The sequence below is a fragment of the Nicotiana tomentosiformis genome, chromosome 6 (assembly GCF_000390325.3).
Source record: "Nicotiana tomentosiformis chromosome 6, ASM39032v3, whole genome shotgun sequence".
NCBI lineage: Eukaryota > Viridiplantae > Streptophyta > Magnoliopsida > Solanales > Solanaceae > Nicotiana > Nicotiana tomentosiformis.
This window is the reverse complement of record NC_090817.1, coordinates 5,653,967-5,672,899: the sequence shown is the minus strand read 5'-3', so window position 1 is coordinate 5,672,899 and position 18,933 is coordinate 5,653,967. Positions and strand designations below refer to the sequence as shown.

At 36.5% G+C, this 18,933-nt stretch overlaps 1 protein-coding gene across 1 annotated transcript in view; it reads left to right on the top strand.

Annotated features, from left to right (window-relative positions):
• The first annotated feature begins 1,999 nt into the window (after positions 1-1,999).
• LOC104090086 (nuclear pore complex protein NUP205) overlaps positions 2,000-18,933 on the top strand; it is a 40,268-nt gene continuing 23,334 nt past the window's right edge. Inside the window, exons 1-15 of the mRNA XM_009595120.3 lie at positions 2,000-2,349; positions 3,288-3,383; positions 4,663-4,737; positions 7,640-7,744; positions 7,827-7,937; positions 8,380-8,539; positions 9,745-9,830; positions 10,347-10,469; positions 10,547-10,777; positions 13,875-13,964; positions 14,212-14,373; positions 17,068-17,184; positions 17,289-17,495; positions 18,495-18,596; positions 18,707-18,838. Coding sequence (XP_009593415.1) covers positions 2,209-2,349; positions 3,288-3,383; positions 4,663-4,737; positions 7,640-7,744; positions 7,827-7,937; positions 8,380-8,539; positions 9,745-9,830; positions 10,347-10,469; positions 10,547-10,777; positions 13,875-13,964; positions 14,212-14,373; positions 17,068-17,184; positions 17,289-17,495; positions 18,495-18,596; positions 18,707-18,838 — 1,938 coding nt within the window. The 5' untranslated portion in view covers positions 2,000-2,208. The remainder of the gene's footprint in view (positions 2,350-3,287; positions 3,384-4,662; positions 4,738-7,639; positions 7,745-7,826; positions 7,938-8,379; positions 8,540-9,744; positions 9,831-10,346; positions 10,470-10,546; positions 10,778-13,874; positions 13,965-14,211; positions 14,374-17,067; positions 17,185-17,288; positions 17,496-18,494; positions 18,597-18,706; positions 18,839-18,933) is intronic.

The window sequence follows — 18,933 nt, the reverse complement described above, 5'->3', positions numbered from 1 at the left end:
TGCAAACTTCAGACAAAATCAGTTTGTTATATTTGAACTTCAAATAATTTTTTCTGGCACGATAGTTGCAAACTTCAGACAAAATTTAACATGGTAATGTCTGAAGTTTGTCCATGCAGTTCCAAACTTTAGTTGATGCTTCTTCAAGCTTTGACAATAAACCCTCGTTCTATTATTTACGTACTTTGTGTTGAGATGTATTCATGTTTGAGAGGCAGTGGCGAGTATTTCTTTCTTCTTGATTTGTCGCTTTATCCAATTTCCAGAAACGATAACATGTGTAACTTACAGGATAACATGTTTGAGAGAGAAAAGAAGAAGAAGAGGAAAAGAAGAGAAGGAAGAAAGGAGCGCATAGGTAATAGGATCTGAAGTTGTCAAAATTAGGGTATATGTTAAATAATTTTAAAAACATAGGTACATGTTAAATGTGGGCGACCAAATAAGGCGCCCCATGCAATTTTTACCTAATTTTCGCACTTTTAATGGTAATCAACTATTGCGCTACAACACTTTCTTTTAGTATTGATTATACCCAACAATAATTACATTTTCTAGAAAAATTAATGTATTATATGATAATAAAAGTATTTTTTGTACTTGTATACTTTATCCTCCTACTCCATATTTATGTGAAAAATAGAGAACTTATTATTAGAATTATATAAAGTTTAAATTCGATTTATATGTGTTTAGATTTTTTAGCCTTTCATACTGATTAACGTAATGTAAAAAGGTACATATGCAACTTTAATTTATGTCTCAATGACTATAAACTATTTGAAATGAATTAGACTTTTACGTTAAATGTAACCATTTTCTATAAGCAAAATCTTTGTTCTTTTATTTTTTTAGTGAAGCGTGTTAAATTCAAAATGAGCTTATCTTAATGTATTTCCCACTATAGAATAGAAACACCACTTTAAAAAACTACAATTTACATAGTTATTATTCAAATAAATCAATAAATGTAATCCACAAAAGGCCACTATATGTTCCATGACATGATGATCTTATGAATTAACCTTTGCTCACGAGTTTTTATAGCACTTAAATGGTCAATTTACAAATGGCTTGTCACCGTGAGTTTGGTTTAATGGTAAGAACATAATACGTGATATGCCGATTAAGCATATTCGCCGATTTTCAAGTCATGAGCCACTGTCCTTAGATATTTCTTTTTCGTATAAAAGAAATTCAATACTAATTTTACAACTACAATAACAATAATAATGTACCCAATATTATTCCACACGGGGGGTTGGGAAGGTAGTGCATATACAAACCTTACCCCTACTTTGTGAGGATAGAGAGGTTATTTCCAATAGACCGTCGACTTAAGAAAGTATAAACACCACATTAATGAAAATATAGATAAGAAGGGACAGTACAAAAATATATATAAAAACATAATAAAAACAACAAGACAATAAGGTGATCAACAATGAAAGAAAACAGTGGTTAGTCATAAAAACCTACTACCAACAGAAAGTAAGTATATGTGTCAATACTACTGTTATGAACACTCTAGACTATCTACTATACTACCTTAATTCTCGACCTCCATACCTTCCTATCAAGGAGATGAAGCTGCGCCGTGTCTTGCCTAATCACCTATCTCCACCTCTTATTTGGCCTACCTTTACCTTTCCGTAGGCCCTTTAGTGTCAAACTCTCACACCTCCTTACCGGAGCGTATGTGCTCCTCCTTCTCACTTGACCAAACTATCTAAGCCGCGCTCCCCGCATGTTATCCTCAATATAGGTCACACCCACTTTATCGCGAATAAACTAATTTCTGATTCTATCACGATTTTTACAATTATAAAAAAATATAATTTATTCAATTAAATCGAAATTTAAGCAATGCTCTTCCTAATACTATAGTATAAGTTAAATTAACGTTTTAACTCTATATTACTTATCAAAAAACCAATTAAAAATGGAACTAGAACTACAAATATAGAAAAGACTAACGTCTCGAGGCATAAAAATAAGACCGTTGAACCGGAGACTGTAAATTTCCAAAAGAGAAAAAGCTGGTGCCTTTACTTCTTCCATACTAAAACCCTAAAACTAGGGTTTTTCCCGCCTTCTTCTTCCACCCATTTCGCTGCACCAGCGAGAGGAGCACGCTCAGAAAACTAGGATTTATTTTTTATAGTTCCGGCGAAGAAAGCTGAAAAAGCTGAGATTAACGGAGAAACAATGGTTTCTGCGAAGAATTTGTTATCATTAATCGAATCTACCTTATTGGGACCCACCCCTCCTACGCCATCGCAGCGGATTGAGCTGCTTCACGCCATTCGTCATTCTCTTCCTTCTCTTCAAAACCTACTTTCCTATCCGGTAAATTTCTATTCTATACATTTATTTAATCGATTTAAGTTATATAGTATAAAGATATTTTTTACGCTATCAGGTTGTCAATTGATGCTTATCATATGAATTTGGTCAGTATTTACCTTAAAAATGACATGATTGTTTAAATATTTACTATCATTGAATTTTAACATGTAATAGCAAGTTAATTATCATACTTAGTAGGTTTCCAATTGATAATCATAATATAAGTTTACTTGTAATTCCCTTAAAAATGACCTGATTGTGCAAATATTTTCTACACTGTCAGTTAATCTTGACCTGTGATAGCGAGTTAGACAGTTAGTTACCCTATTTACTGCCAATTGATGCTTATCATATTAATTTACTTGTGATTACCTAAAAAATGACATGACTGTGTAAATATTATCTAGACTGTTAGTGCATAGAACTTAAACTCTTATTTGGTATGTTAGTGTAGCTATTGAACTAAATCTTTACACTGTAAATGTAAAGATTCTTTTTAAACTGTCAGTGACTTTTTACTTGTGAAAACAAGTTCGTTTCCAGTTTTACCAGATTACCCAATTAATGTTTATGAACAGATTTACCTGTAATTACCTGATAAGTGACCCATTCGTGTGAATTATTTTTTCACTTGACAGTAATATGGAAGAATTATTGTGAAAGAATGACTGTGTTAAGTATTAAGCATGGGGATTTTTGTGTGCATAGATTTATTGAAATCATGATTGTTCTGGACGGATATGACCTGGTTTGCGAAAATTGGTAGTTTCTCAACATGTGAAGAAGTTCATTTCCATTTTCCTAAGTACTTGGTAATTTGTATAATTGCCAGGGATATTGTAATTCAGTTTTCTGAGTTTGTTTGTGTTTAAATATTGAAATTTTATAGCTTTGTCCAGAGTTCAGTGACCAAGTTTACATTTCTTCTTAATATGTAGCCCCCCAAACCCTCGGACCGAGTTCAAGTCCAGTCCAAAGAAGTGAGGCTTCCGGATTCTGGGCCAATCTCACTGGATGATCAGGATGTTCAAATTGTGAGTTGCATCCCGTGTTGTATTCTCCTTGTGTCCTGTGTAGTTAATTCATGATCTTTCTTAAAGGATTCTTCTATCATTACTTTCAAATCATCATTATCATTTGGAACATAGAACAGGACAGTCAAAACTTTTTATGCTAAGTTTACTGTTAATGCCTGCTATAAATATTTCCTGAAGAACTGAGGGTCTCAAGTTAACTGGCCATGGAAGATAATCTGGAAGGCCATTCCACCCCCAAGAACTGCTTGTTTCACTTGGATTGCCATTCACGAAGCTTGTTTAACTCAAGACAATTTGCAGAAGAGAGGCCTACCGATGTGCAGCAGATGTTCTCTTTGTGAAAAGGATAATGAAACAGTTAATCATATACTGCTACTTTGCACCTTCACGGTGCAGATTTAGTCACTGTGCATAGACACGTTTTTGAGTTCAATGGGCTATGCCAGGGAGTTTACACTTGTTTGTGCAGATGGTATAGACAGTCATTTTCCAAAGGCAAACAGTTCTAGGATGCTGTTCCTGCTTGCATAATCTGGAATATCTGGTTGGAGAGAAATAAGAGGTGCTTTAATGATAGGATGGATAGCATTTCACTTGTCATATTGATGTTTAAAAAGTCTCTGTTTATGGGGTAGGAGAGTATTGTATCTGATTTTGACTCTTTGCTAGACCTTCTGCATTCCTTCAATCTATAGAAGGATGCCCTCTTTTCTGATGTAACTTCTCAGTACCTTGTTGGTACTTTTTAAAATAAAATCTTACCTTTTCATTGAAAAAGAAGAAGTCTTCACTGGCCTCGCCGGACCGTGTCCTGACCTATTGCAATCCCTAATGTCAAGTCTAGTCCATGTAGGTATGAGATGAATTGTATGAGATGAATTCAAGCAAGATCTTCTGATGCACTTATTGGAGATAGTGATAGGAGAAATAGTAGAGTAAGAGCGTTGGAGGAAGAGGAAGACAGAGGTTACTTAGAGTGAACTAAATAAATTATTGTGGTCACTTCTTGCTTCGTGGTTAATGTTGCCTAGATAGAGAAAAATATAAGAATTGTATTTGTCTTACCAATCACTATTTCTATTTTTGTCTGGATTAAACTGTGTGTCTGTGTGTGTATATGTATCTATAATGGTGGAGTTTTAAACATATTATAACTGCTTTGTTGCTGAAGAGGGTTCATTCTATATCTCTGTGTGCATATTTTGAATTTTTCTCTTTTTACATTTGTTCTGGTGTAGCAAACCATTTGCATAGTCTCATCCTATGTTACTTTTAGGCCCTGAAGTTGAGTAATGATCTACATCTTAATGAAATAGACTCTGTTCGGTTGCTTGTTTCTGCCAACCAAGAGGTATGTCATTCTCTTTACTTGTTTGTCTTGTTGTATTTTGAAATTTTTTTGGTAATTATTTTGCTCATTGCGATGAGCAATGTACAATTTATAGGGTTCTAGTTTGCTAAGTGATGGAATTCATTGTAAGAGGTTTGATGATAAAAGAACTAAACAGAAGTCTTATAAGCTAAACATGCAGCACTGAATTTAGTATTTAAGTTGTATGCTTCATCCGTCCAATATATTATGGGCAAAATTTTTTCTTTTCAATGCGACGCTATTGTACTTTTTTGTGACCGTTCCGGCAACACTGCGCCCATGTGATCGTTTCCTGGTGGCGGTGCACCTCTTTGTGGTAGCCGTTTTAGCAGCAATGACTACTATTCCAGCAACCTTTTCATCAACTTTTTCTGGCATTCCTCTAAATACTTATCAAGCTACTTTAGCACAAGTTCAAACTTAATGATTTCATGAAGATTTGCGTCCACATACCTGTTGAATTTTCGGTAATTGAGAGATTCGTTTCTGTTTGTACTTTAAGAAGCACTTTATTTTCTTCCTTATAAAAAAAAAGCACTTTCTTATCTTGTGCGATTATCAGTGACTATCCAACGGGAAAACTGCAACTTCGATTTTCTTCTTGTTGATTATTCCTCAGCAATTGTACAATTTAGGCATCTTTGATAGGGTATATATTGATGTTGTAAGATTAGAGCCGTGTATACAAGTGATATCCAAAATGTAGAGAGCCTATTGACATTATAGTTTGAGGGGCCATACTGACAGTCTAGAAGAGCATTGACAATATTGTGTAAATATTTTTAAATGTTATGTTATAATAACCAGATTTCAAAGCTTTGAAATTTTTTAAAGTTAAAAAGAAAAGCTTTCTTGTATGCTCATGGACAATTTCAATGGGAGTTTCTCCTTTTTTCTTTTCACATAACCTGTTGTGTATTCTTTGTTATTTGATTGTTAAACCATAATCCCTCATCCTTGCAACAAATCCATCATCTAGCAAGGTTTTTGATCTGAAGAGTATTCTTTTTTACTTTATCTCTCCACCATTCAATTTGAAGGGTTCTCTCCGTTGCTTCATATCCCATCGCTAATGTGTTTAATGAACCCAAAATGAATCAAGGCTGAACGTGATTGGTGCTTGTGTCCTCATTGTGTTAATTCTTCTTTACGTTGTTAGAATACGTTGGGCTGAAGCAGTGGCGCTGTTCGTTTGACGTCTTAACTGGATTGTCCTTTCCGGTTTGACGATCAGCATTGGGCCTCTTTAACCTCGGCCGATCCTTTTCTCACTTCTTAGCCTCTTACTTGTAGCCTAAGTCGGTACCTCTGCACTAACTCAATTGTCTAAATCTGAAATTCGAGGTCAGTTTATGCTTCAATAACTCTTTTGTATTGTAATTTTGTATGTTGGACTCTGTTTATGCCTCCTTAGTGGAAATTTGCAGTGTTTTCCTCGTTTATTCCTCTCCGGTATTGGAAAATTGGCCTTGTGTCCTTTCTGAACAATTGTTTTTGCCACCTCTAGTGTCTATCCTTATTGGAACAATGTAGTCTCACTGACCCTTGTGCATGGTGATCATCTACTCGATAGTGTCTTTCTAGTTACCGCCAGCAGTTGCACCTGGGATTGATTTTTAGGCCTCCTTGTATCTTTGTTTGGAGGAAGCCTCAAGTTCTCTCACCTTTTAAACAGTTGGTTTGACCAAAGGTGTAGCTGAAGTCTTTTTAGTCTCATTTTAACAGCTCTAGGTTGTTGATTGACTTGATGCAACTGGCAATTCGAGACCACCAGTCTATAACAGAGAATTTCCATCATTCTCTTGCTTTTCCACTTTGATCATCTTTTTCCTTTGATCTTGATGGGAACGAAAAATTGAGATATATCTCATTCACGTCTCTCAGCTTGATGCTGGCCGAGAGTCCCACTTAGCTTTAACTCATCTTTCTATTTCGTCCTTGCTGGCTACCTCCAATGAGATTTCACCATAACGACCAATCTAAAGATTTTTTTGGAGATCACTGTTGACTTTCCTTGAGATTGCGTCGACATATGTCAAATTCTTCCTCTCCCTTGCATGTATGAACTTTTGATCTTCTAGCTATTGGAACATTGTCGAGGTTGGACGTTATTTTTAGAAACAATGCATTACAAGCAACTCCCTCTTTCTACAATTTTTTCAATCGTGCTCTCAAATTAGCCCACCCAGTGTTGAGTCTTAGATTTGGAATGATCTAGACGCGCTTCCCTTCCATTACGGAGCTTCCACCCTTAAAAATCTTCCAAAAGAGTTGAAGTTCCGTGTCACATGATATTCATAAAGATCAGGCGTTCTGTTCTGGTTCCACTAGATTTACCCTTCTTCAATGCTTGCTTTGATGTATCACAACCCCATCAATAGTTTGATCTGTCTAGAGATTCTGTTCACTGAGCCATGTATGTCTATGTCTGACGTTTTAAACCATAATGTGGACTGCTCAATAATCTTGAACGTTTCAATGAATGAGGTTTTTCTCTCTCTAGACATCTCTCTGACTTAAATACATAAAGATCAGGCGTTCTGTTCTGGTTCCGCTAGATTTACCCTTCTTCAATGCTTGCTTTGATGTATCACAACCCCATCAATAGTTTGATCTGTCTAGAGATTCTGTTGACTGAGCCATGTATGTCTATGTCTGACGTTTTAAACCATAATGTGGACTGCTCAATAATCTTGAACGTTTCAATGAATGAGGTTTTTCTCTCTCTAGACATCTCTCTGACTTAAATACATCTGGTTTTAGGAGTTGAATTGGGTTTTCAACCACCTCCTCCTAAGTTCCTTTCGGCACACAAGTTTTCTTATGTTACTATTTTTTTGACCAATTTTCGCCCTCACTTTCCAATTGTTGATGCATGCAGTGGGGATTATTGGGACGTGAGCCATTAGAGATATTCCGCCTTGCAGCTGGACTGTGGTATACAGAGAGAAGAGATCTTATAACAGCACTTTACACACTGTTGAGGGTAAACCTCATTCTCAGTTTCAAGGAATGGAGATTTATCTCTTGTTATCTGCTTGTTAGATATGACTAAAGTGATTTTGCAGGCTGTTGTCCTTGACCAAGGACTTGAACCTGATCTTGTGGCAGATGTTCAGAGATTTTTGGACGATCTCATTAATGCTGGAGTTAGAAAGCGGTTGATTTCTCTCATAAAGGTTGTTAGATTAACTTAGTTTGTCTTTCATGTCTATCCCTTTGAGTTACATCTTTTCATATTTTGAGAATCTTCAGAGCTTAGATAGAGACTTTTTTTTCCCGGTGAGTATCTTATTTGTGTATGTTTTCCTTCAACTCAATCATTTTTTGTCCTGTTAGTTTAAAGTGTGAAAAAGTCATGATTTTGCTGGAAAGTATCTTCCAGTGTCATCTCAATTAAATTTCAGGTTATTTCGAAACATAGGGCAGTTGTCCTGTTCCCTATTAAACTGAGAACGTTCCTCAATACTTTACCTTATCAATTAAAAAAAAATGAGAATGTTTCCTAAGTGCATGTGATCATGTGAGTTTATAATTTGTTCGCTGTTCATTTTGACAGAAGTGAGGTGAATGAATATATGCTGATGGTTTCTTGATATTATATCTTGAGTATACTTTTAGGAACTCAATCGCGAGGAACCAGCCGGTTTGGGGGGGCCTAACTGTGAACGCTATATTCTTGATTCAAGAGGAGCATTGGTGGAAAGGAGGGCTGTTGTTTCCAGGGAAAGGCTCATTCTGGCTCATTGCCTTGTCCTTTCTGTTTTGGTTGTCCGTGCAAGTACGTTATGAATGTTTATATTTTGATCTTCTCTTTCTTTGTTCACTCCAAAAATCATAGAAGTTATTTTTTATTAGGACATACATATAGTAGCTCTGTTATTTTTATTTTTGATTGCGCGGGTTAGTAAATGAGTGGCTACATTTTGATTTGCAGTTTATGTGCACTCCAGAAAGGATATAGTTAAGCAAGTGTAGTTTTTGATTAGGAGTTGCTCTCTTAGCTCCCTGTTTGTGCTTAAGTCTGTTTTGTTATGCCTTTCTGTTTCTAGGCTTCTATCGTTTTCGTGCATCATCAAATGGCAAAATGGAGCTGCATTATAATGAGGGCTTATCCTTTCTTCATTCTACTTGGGCTTTTGAATGGTTTCGGGTAAAGATGTTTGTGCCTTAGATGATTTCAGGGTAAATCCTATATCGGACCATTTGGAGGGTTAATCATTCATATATTTTCTTATTCTTCTTGACGATGGCTGGTTACAACTTGTTTGTGCATAACCAAAATGAGTTTTCATGTTCAAGAGGCCTGGTGTTTTATACCATGAACACTTAGCTAACCTAGTTTAGTCACATCGTTATAGAAGACCCCATGCTCATAATATCAGCCATATGTTTCTGAAGTTATACGCTGTATGCTAATAAATGTTAGTTAAATGTTTTTGAAGTAATTTATGTTGGAGTCCAACCATTCCTTATCTGCTATACGTGCTTGTCTGGCCTTATTTTTGTGCATATGACTCCAAAATTGAAGTGAGAACATCCTCAATGTGCATTTGCATTGGAATAGAAGAGACTGGATTCATTCTATTTTTAAATTAATGTTGTGGTTTTCCCCTTACCAACTGCCCAAGCCTCGGTGGGCAGAATTACATGGTACCAGTGCTGGTAGGAGGTAGAAGGTACTGGTCTGAACTCTGCCGTTATAGAAAAGAAATGTAGTGGTTCCCCCCTTTATGATTCGTTGTATGACTTTGTCCCCCTGAATGGATCTACTTTTACTGAAGCTTCCAATGTGCTTTGAACAGCAGAAAATGAAGCAATGCTCCTTAGCCAGTGTTTCTGTTTTCAATGTAGTCAGGAAAAAGCATATATGCGTGGACAGCTCCACACCTCGTTTATTCTCCTTTAAAAGCAATATAGTTATTCTGTAATGTAGTTACTTTTCTCTTTTACCACTGAAAAGTAACTATCTATTTCTTTTTGTAGGCCCTAAAGATGTGAAGGATGTCTTTTCTGCTCTAAAGGATAGTGCAGCAGGGCTTAGTGGTGGCACTGACACTTTAAGGCATCAGGTTTTCGCAGCTTCTGGCCATGGTTCTCTCAAGCTTAATGATGAATAATTGGTTATGAAATCGAAAAGAGTAATATTGTAGTGGTTGAGCTGGGAAATTAAGCATTAGATCTTATGCGTTTAATTGATGGTCCTTTTTTAGCCGTATCTTTTCACATAAGAACCATGTAGCTTCTCCAAGTGCCACTTTATGCTCACTTGTCATTTATTATTAACCAGATCGTATTTCATTTTCGCCAGAATTGGATTTTAAAGTTCAGCCTGTTTCTATATGCCATCTCATCTTTTGTGCCATTTAAAGGTTCCAAATCTTCTGATTCTGTGGTTTTTGGCTCTATGATTATCCAGCTTTAGATTTTCTTTTCATTCTCCGTTTCTTTTTCAAATGCTGAATAGAGGACAGAAACTAAGTATTTTTATCTCGATTGCATGCCATGTACCCTCCAGCTATCCTTTTTCTTATTCTTCAGTATTTTGCTCTATACTTTTATCTGATCCTGCTTTGAAAAAACTGCAGATAACATATAGTCTTCTCTTCTCTCTTGTGGTGGCCCTCATATCAGATGCATTGAGTGCAGTACCTGATAAAACATCTGTCTTGTCTCGTGATGCTTCCTTTAGACATGAATTCCAGGAATCTGTAAGCAGACAACCATTTTTAAATGTTTGACACCAACGTTGTGTCATTTTCAAAACCCTCTATCACTTTTCTTCTAGGTAATGGTCGCCGGGAAAGATGCTGTTGTTGAGGGCTATGTTGATTGCTTAAGGAGTTCGTGGGTTGTACATCTAATGTTAATACATGACGGGCTTGATGCAAAAGACACAGCAGCAAGTGCTTCGTCAAATAATGATATAAGGAACATCTATTCATGCTTGGAAGTTATATTCTCCAACAATGTCTTCCAGTCTTGGCTGAATAAGATCCTCCTAACTCCTGCCTATCAGGTGAAAATTGACTTGTTGTATCTGATTAAGGAACTGCTGATTGTTTTTCTTAGCCATTCTCCTTACCAATCATTGTTTTGGGTCTGATCATGACATTTGATTTACTTGTCATATTATCTCGTTGACGAGTTCTTACCCGCCAGTGATGACTAAGTTTTTCTCATTGATCAGCCATATTATGTAACTTGTAATTAGAGTTAGTCTGATTCTTTATTAAGAATTATCATTAGTCTCATTGGCATGGGTAATGGCATTCTCCTGTTGTTTTTTTTTGTTCTAAGACAAGTATGCAATTTTGCTATAATAAATGTAGGACAAATCTGAATCTGTTACTTTGGGATTAGCTTATGGCCGAGGAGTGAAGGAAAACGTTTAAGCTATAGTAACTTGGTAATGGTAAGAGTAGTTGATGGTTTGCAGCGCACAAGAAAATTTGATTAGGTTAATGTGTACGTAATGTATTCTATTTCTTGTGGCTTTGAGAGTCTCTCGCCAGCAACAGTTAGCTTTGTTTGTCCTGAGTGTTTCTGACCAAGCAAAGATAGTGAATTTGCTGGCCAAGGATTTAGAGGTGCTGGGAAAATTGAACGATGAGGATGGGATAAAGTTCCGGTGATCACTCCTGGCTGTTTCTGGTCCAGCAGAATGATTTCGATGGGAAAGGAAGAGATCCAAACTGAATGCGTGGACAAATTGAATAATGTTTTGATCATTTCTTTCTCCGGTATGAGGTACTGCTTCGGAATTAGCTGTAGTGCTTGTGAGCGTGAGACACATTGGAATGATATGTTCAAGCAGTGCAGATTGGATATTGAAGATTCTATAGCCGATCCCAACTTAGTTTGCGATCTAGGCTCTGTTACCAGTCTCAAAAGAATGTTTGCGGTTTAGGCTTAATTGTTGTTGCTGTTGCACTATGAACTGGCATTCAGAGCGATAAGGGGAGAAAAAGCAAGATAAAAACATGATCAGTTGATGTTTCCTTAATTTCTAGTGCTGCCGATTCGTTCCCAAGTATTTATTTATTTCTTTGTTTTTCAAGAATGATACACAGATACTTTTGGAGATGTATGAACCAGAACAACATTTTTATGATTTAAGGCAACATGAAAGTCTTCTTTCGCACTCCCTTTGGGTTCTAATTGTCTTGTTTTTAAGTAACTATATATTTTCAAAAGTAGGGAAAACGGCCAAAAGGAAAAACATAGATGAAATGTGGAAGAAACATAGGGCTAATAATTGAAGAATGCGAGTATTAACGAAAGAGCTGTGAATAATTTGAAGTGGAGTAGGACATTAGATTTACTTATGTCCTAAAATTTTATTTGGGCGCATAACGGGTAACTTCCTATTGGCTCAAAGCCTCAAGATATTTTTAATAGGTTAAGAATGACTTTGTAATTTGTCGTGAAGATATAGGGAAGAAGAGAGTGCTCATTGAATTGATTGAATAACAATGTATAAGAAGGGCTCCGTATGTGGGAGTCTTGAACTATGTATATTATTTTAACTAGTAATTCACTCTTTAAGTGATTGAAGTAATTTATTCTACTGCTAAATACAAAATATTTTAGGCATTGTAGGGAAAATATTACTCCATTGTTCCTTTATATATGACCTCTTTCCTTTTTAATTTGTTAAAAAAAAGAACGATACTTTTCTATATTTTGAAATATTTTAACTTTAAACTTCTTATTTTTCCTTAATAACATGCTTTTATAGCCATAGAAATGTCATGGTATGTTTAAGACCGCAAGTTCTTAGGGTTCTTTTTGATAATGTGTTTTTCATCTGAGCATTAAATTTGCGGTTACACCTTGAGTGTCACTTTTGGAGACTTACACCTTGAGTGCCCCAAGGAAAGTGGCTTCCATGGCCCTGTGGGGTGTGGTATGTCTAACTGGTGTCTTTTAATTCTTAAATTTAACTTACTTCTTTTTTCAGTTTTCCTTTTTTCGGGAAGTTCGAAACTATTAATCTTCCTCAAATGAGTACGGGTTTTGTGTTTAGAAATGTTATATAATTGTCCATTAGTTCTCCTGAAACTAAAGGCCAACCAGCATATACCCAATATAGGAATCTAATGCTTTTAGGAAACAACTTTGGGCTTTAATAGGAATCTGTCAGACTTGGGAAATGATATTTTGGAATGTGAATGTCTAAAATAGCAAAAGGTGTTTTACATATGTCCGATGGTTTTTATGTGTAATAGCTCGGGTGAAGAAGTGGACCATCTTCTTTTACATTGTTGGGTAGCATCTCACTTGTGGTCGGAAACTTTGTTGCTCAGATCCTTCAAAGATGTCGCCGGGTGCGTGTCCGGTCATTCGAAGGCTATGCATTTTTGGAGGGTGTGACACGGATGCGGCGGTTTTTTTGAGGATCCGAACAACATAGCTGGAAAACACTAGGATGGTTTGGAATTCAGTGGGTGATGCCAATTGTTAAAGAGTGATGTTTAGCTGGACTTTTAGAAGACGTAAGAGAAGACGCAGGGCGTGGGATGTTGCTTCACTAGCACTTATATGGGTCGTATGAGTGAAATAGAAAAGTTTAGGAGTAGCGAATGATTTTGTACCGTTCAAGTAGCCTCTTATCCCTTATTTCTTATGGTGCACTCACGGGGTTCTTATAGTAGAAAAGATTGGCTCTCGTTCTTAGAAAGCCACATATTTTTGTTAGGTTTTCTACTTTTTGGTATGCTACTTGTATACAAGCTTTTTTCCCCTTCATTAATAAAATTTATTACTTTTATCAAAAGAAAAACAAAAACTAGCAAAAGACCTCATCACTTTAATGCTTCCAGGTTTCCACATAATGTACTGATTATTGGTTGCTAGCCTACTGCCACTTCTTAGGTAATTTATGTTGTTATTTCTTTTTGTTCACTGTCTCAATGCCTTGTGATCATTCACCTAGCCTTAAGATATTTTATTCCTGTAGCTTGTCATGTATTGATGGCAGCATATAATTTTGAGCTGTATAACAAATAGATGTTACTGGTAGCAGATTATGCTAGTTGGTTGACCCAACTTTTATATGTGTATTCCTTCCATTTTGTAATTATCTCAAGTTTCTTTTCTATTTTCATGGGCAGAATGACGATGAGGATATGATCTACATGTACAATGCTTATTTGCACAAGATGATAACTTGCCTTTTGTCTCATCCACTGGCCAAGGACAAGGTTTGTTTAGTTTCTTTTCTGCAGTGATTCTAATTTCTTTTGAGGGTAGATGGTTGAAATTGCCTCTAAAAAAGAAGTTATGTTTGTTATTTTCTCCCAATTATGTACTTCATTTCTTTTTAAGGCGTGATGTGCAGTTAAAGGAGTCTGAATCATACTTTGCTTGCTGTCCATTTACCAAGTGGGAAGTTAGAAATTGGTGACTTCCTCATTTCCTTTCAATTTTTTACTCACTCTTTTATTCCAGGTTAAAGAAGCAAAAGAGAAGGCTATGTCGGCACTTAGTCCGTACCGCTTGTCTACGTCACATGATTATACTGTGGATGGAATTGGACATTTTCAAAATGCCACTGAACCAGCGCCACAAACTTTTGTCTCTCTCTTGGAGTTTGTGAGTGAAATTTATCAGGTTAGTGCCGTTTGCTGTTTTTTTTCCTCGGTGGGTGGGTGAGTGGGGAGGTTTCATCTTGGGTAGGCGGTGTTAACTTATTGTTTTTTGTGTGATGCTGATGTTCTCTTTGTGTTGGAGTCTTCTGTTACATAGTGGGTTTTTTGGGGAAGACATTATCAATGTTTGCTGTACTGGTAGTCTCTTAGCTACTGAGTTTTGCCTGGTTTCTTAATTTAAGCACTGGAAAGACTTAACACTATGCTGTTACCGCAATCAGTAAATGATTTAAGACTATCTTGGGGTATAATCAAGCATAGGCAACATAAATAAAGACCCGGCTTCTTTTTGACAAGGCACAATAGCGCAAAATGGCCGCCCTTGCTCAATTTGGCTGACCTTGAGCTGAAGTTTTCCTTGTATGGGAGTCTTTTGTTACATACAATGTTATCAAAGGCTCGGTTGAGTTGCAATTAAACCCTGAAGCTCAGTTAAAGCTGAGGTATGCGCTTCGCCTCGCTTAGGTGGCACTTTAATGTTGGTGGTAAGGTGATAAGGATGCACCTCATCACCTATGTTGCTCGGACTCTCCGAAAATGTCGACGGGTGCGTGTCTGATCCTCCAAAAGTAGTGCATTTTGGAGGATCCGACACGGGTGTGGCAGCTGTTTTGAAAAGTCCGCGCAACATAGCTCATCACCCGGGGACTCTTCTTTAAGTGGTCATCAATAGACAAAATATTGATGGTAATCTAATATATTAATTGTTAAAAAACGTTATGGATGAAATTTTAGTAATCAATAATAAGAGAGTAAAAATTTAGTATAAGAAAACTAGCTTAAAAATTAAACTACGTTTGTCCACCTGAATCAAAAGTTCAAAATGGGTTTTAAACTGATGGGCATGATTTTTACTTCATATATTGTGCTTTGTTATAATTTTTTTTTTCAAATTATTTTATCCAAACAATAAATGTTTGTGTTTGTAGTTCTTTTTCTTGCATTACATATATAAATTTCCTTTTTTTTGTTCATTAGTGCCATTCTTTACTAAAACTGATGCTTTTGTTTAACGTTGCGCTTAAAGGGCCAACAGCCTTTGGCGCTTTTCTGTGCTTTTTTGCTTTTGGCTACTCTAATTACATAGTGGACCTTTTGTTGTAGATGTCAAACATTGATGTTCACTGTACCTATGATCTCTGAGATATTGAGCTTGTCTGGTTTCTTTATTTAAGCACTTAAACAGATTTAACGCTATGCTGTTAGCAGCAGTGGTATTAAACGCCATTGCTTCGTAGTTTAAAGCGACGTCAAACAAGGAGTTTTTCCTTCATGGCAATGCCATGCGCTTCAAAGAAGTGTGTACTTTAAATAATGACGCATAATGTGATCCAAAAAACAAAGCATTGTTTTTTGAATGTATGTGGGATGCTAAATTTAGTTATTTTAATTGCGCTTTGATTATTATAGTACTAAATTCAAGTATGTTTGGTCTTTTCTATATTTTCCATAGTTTGGGTTACTTCAAAGAGTCTTTTATTCATTTTGCTTTGCTATATTAAGGAATGATTTAAGACTATCATGGGGTAGAACTAAGCGTAGGGCATAGGCAACACAAATAAAGACTAGAATTCTTTTTTGATAAGTTAGGTAGTTAGCCTCACTAAGAGAGTGCTGAAGTATGTACTGAGAGTTATGTACTGAGAGTGAGGGCCATCTTTCTTGTAACTATGTACTATCTAATTCTCTAAGTAAAAGTTAGGATCTACTTTTTGAGCCCTCAAAGATCCTCAAATTTATGCCCAAGTGATTCCTAGAATAGATCATGAAAAGCATGCTTGTGTAACCAAAACTTGTGTACTGTATCAATTGATACCTTTTACATATTTTAGGCTGTTAAAGGGAAGTCGATCTGCACTGTTGCATGACTCCTTATTACAAGGTAATCTATCTTCTTAAACCTGTTACGAAGTGAGATTGACCCGTTCCAGTAGATGTTTTATGTATTTTTTGAAGGCCGTTAAGGATTGTTTCATCGACGTCGGGGTACATGGTGTCTGCATTGTCTTGAGGTAATTTTAGTGAGTCTCTGTTAAGAATGAGGTTGTGGTGACGAAACTAAAGTTGTGGCATCACAGTCAATGAAGTTGGAATTAAAGCCCTGGAAGATCAAGACCTTATGGTGTGACTTAGTGGTCAATGAAATGGGTGCAAACCTTGAAAAGCAGGGTTTAAATCCATTAGAGATAAAAAAACACTAACTGATTTCTTCCCGTCTAGCTAAGCTTTAGTAGATAGAGTTACTCCGTACCTGCGCTGGTGGGAGGTAGTAAATACTCGGTGGAATAATCGAGGTGTGCAGATGCTGGACCGTGTACCACCGTTATAAAAAAAAGAAAGCAATGGAAGACCAAGATTCGAATCCCAGTAGATACAGAATTGCTGGGTTATTTCTTCCCATCTGCCTAAGCTTTGGTGGGGCATTGGTTATGCTGTACTGATAGGAGGATACAAGTATCCAGTGAAGCTGTCAAGATGCATGCAAGATGGCCCTCTCACAACTCACAACCATTATTTTAAAAGAAGTTAAAAAACATGAAATTGTGGAGACAGAAGTTACAAATTGCTTTTTCTTGTTCCATCTTTCTTGTGTTCTTTTCCCCCGTATGATTGTTATCGTCTTACTTTGACTTCCTTGTCTGTGATCTTTCATTAGAGAGAACCCGAGTTGCTGTCTGGTAATGATGTTCTATGGACATTTGTCAACTTTGCCGGGGAGGATCACACTAACTTTCAAACACTTGTAGCATTTTTGAGAATGCTGAGTACCTTGGTAAGTAAGTTTGGCTATATTGTCAAGTTGGTAAAAGTTTCATACCTTCTAATGAGATAAGCATGCTTCAACTAAGTCTTGTGATTGTCATGCATCTAACCCAGGCTTCTAGTGCTGAGGGTGCTTCCAAAGTTTTTGAGTTACTTCAGGGAAAGACATTCCGTTCTATCGGATGGAGCACTTTATTTGATTGTTTATCAATTTATGAGGAAAAGTTCAAACAAGCTGTGCAAAGTCCTGGCGCAGTTTTGCCAGAGATACAGGAAGGAGATGCCAAAGCACTTGTTGCTTACTTGAATGTTCTGCAGAAGGTGAGTGATATCACTGGCCTAGCTCATTTTTGTCTATGTTCTTTACAGTTTTCACTTTATAGACTAGAATGTAATGTGGTGGAAACGTTATCTCCTTTGTGTCTCAACTAATTTCATGTCTTAATTTTGGGGAGCCTTTGCATGGGAACATATCTTCAGTTATATATTCAAAATTACCTAGGTATTTAGCCTCCACGAAGTCTGAAACTCCCTGCATTTTATATGTGTACTACTTTGGCTTTATGTAAAAACATCACGCTGCACTCTTTCTGTGAAAAATAATCGATAATCAGTTTTTGGTGGGAAGCCCTGGTAGTTTCTAATGAATGTTGGGTACTATAAACTGCAAACCTCGTGGTTAAATTAATTTTATAATATCTTAGAGAATTGGATAAATAATAGGCTTCTGATATTTATTTAATCAGTTAATTTTTAATTCATAGTTAATTTTCTCAACTTCGTTTTTGATAAGGAGAATCCCCGAGGGCCAGCGGTGCTAGGTTGGAAACTCGGTGGATAATGGGCCCGGCCCTCTACCCTTCTCCACTTAAATATCAGGCTTTTGTCTACTTTAGGATTCGAACCCGTGACGTGCGCCTACACATGTACCACTAGACTAAAAGCCCTGGGGACTGGGGGCAGTTAATTTTCTCAACATAACCTACTTATAGTTAGTGTGGTCTAACAAATTTTGTAAGATGCTAATTGTTTTGATAGCAGGTTAGAGATAATAGAGATACCTCTGTTTAGCTAAAAAGGCCGGCGGAGGAACAGCTTTTGTACCTCAACTAAACCCTATAATGCACTGAGATAGAGATGAAATAATATTTTGTATGGAAGGTCATGGATTTTTCTCTCTCAAGTGATTAATCAAGAGATCTCTCAACATCTGATTTTGATTTATTTTTAGGAGATTGTAACGGAAATTCAGTCTATGTACGCTTTTCTGCTCCGGTGCGCGGATATAACAGACTTGAGATGATTTTTTGTGTGGTGCAGGTTGTTGAAAACGCGAATCCCGTAGAAAGGAAGAATTGGTTCCCTGATATCGAGCCGTTGTTCAAGCTCCTTGGTTATGAAAATGTCCCTCCCTATCTTAAGGCAAGTCCTCTATTTTCTCGTCTCTTTTGGTTCAGTTGCTCTTTCAGTTTCATGCTTATATGTTGCCACTGAGTTCTGCTACTAATTATTTTTGTGCCTGTGATTAATAGGGTGCATTAAGAAATGCGATAGCTACTTTTGTTCAAGTATCACCAGTTATGAAAGATACAACTTGGAGGTATTTAGAGCAATATGATCTACCTGTAGTTGTTGGGAATACAACACAACCCTTGACAACACAGGTTGGTGTGTCTGTGTTATTTTATTGGATTGGCAGTCTATGTGTCTTGTTTTTTATATATAATAAAGTAATCATTTTATTATATAGTTGGGAAAA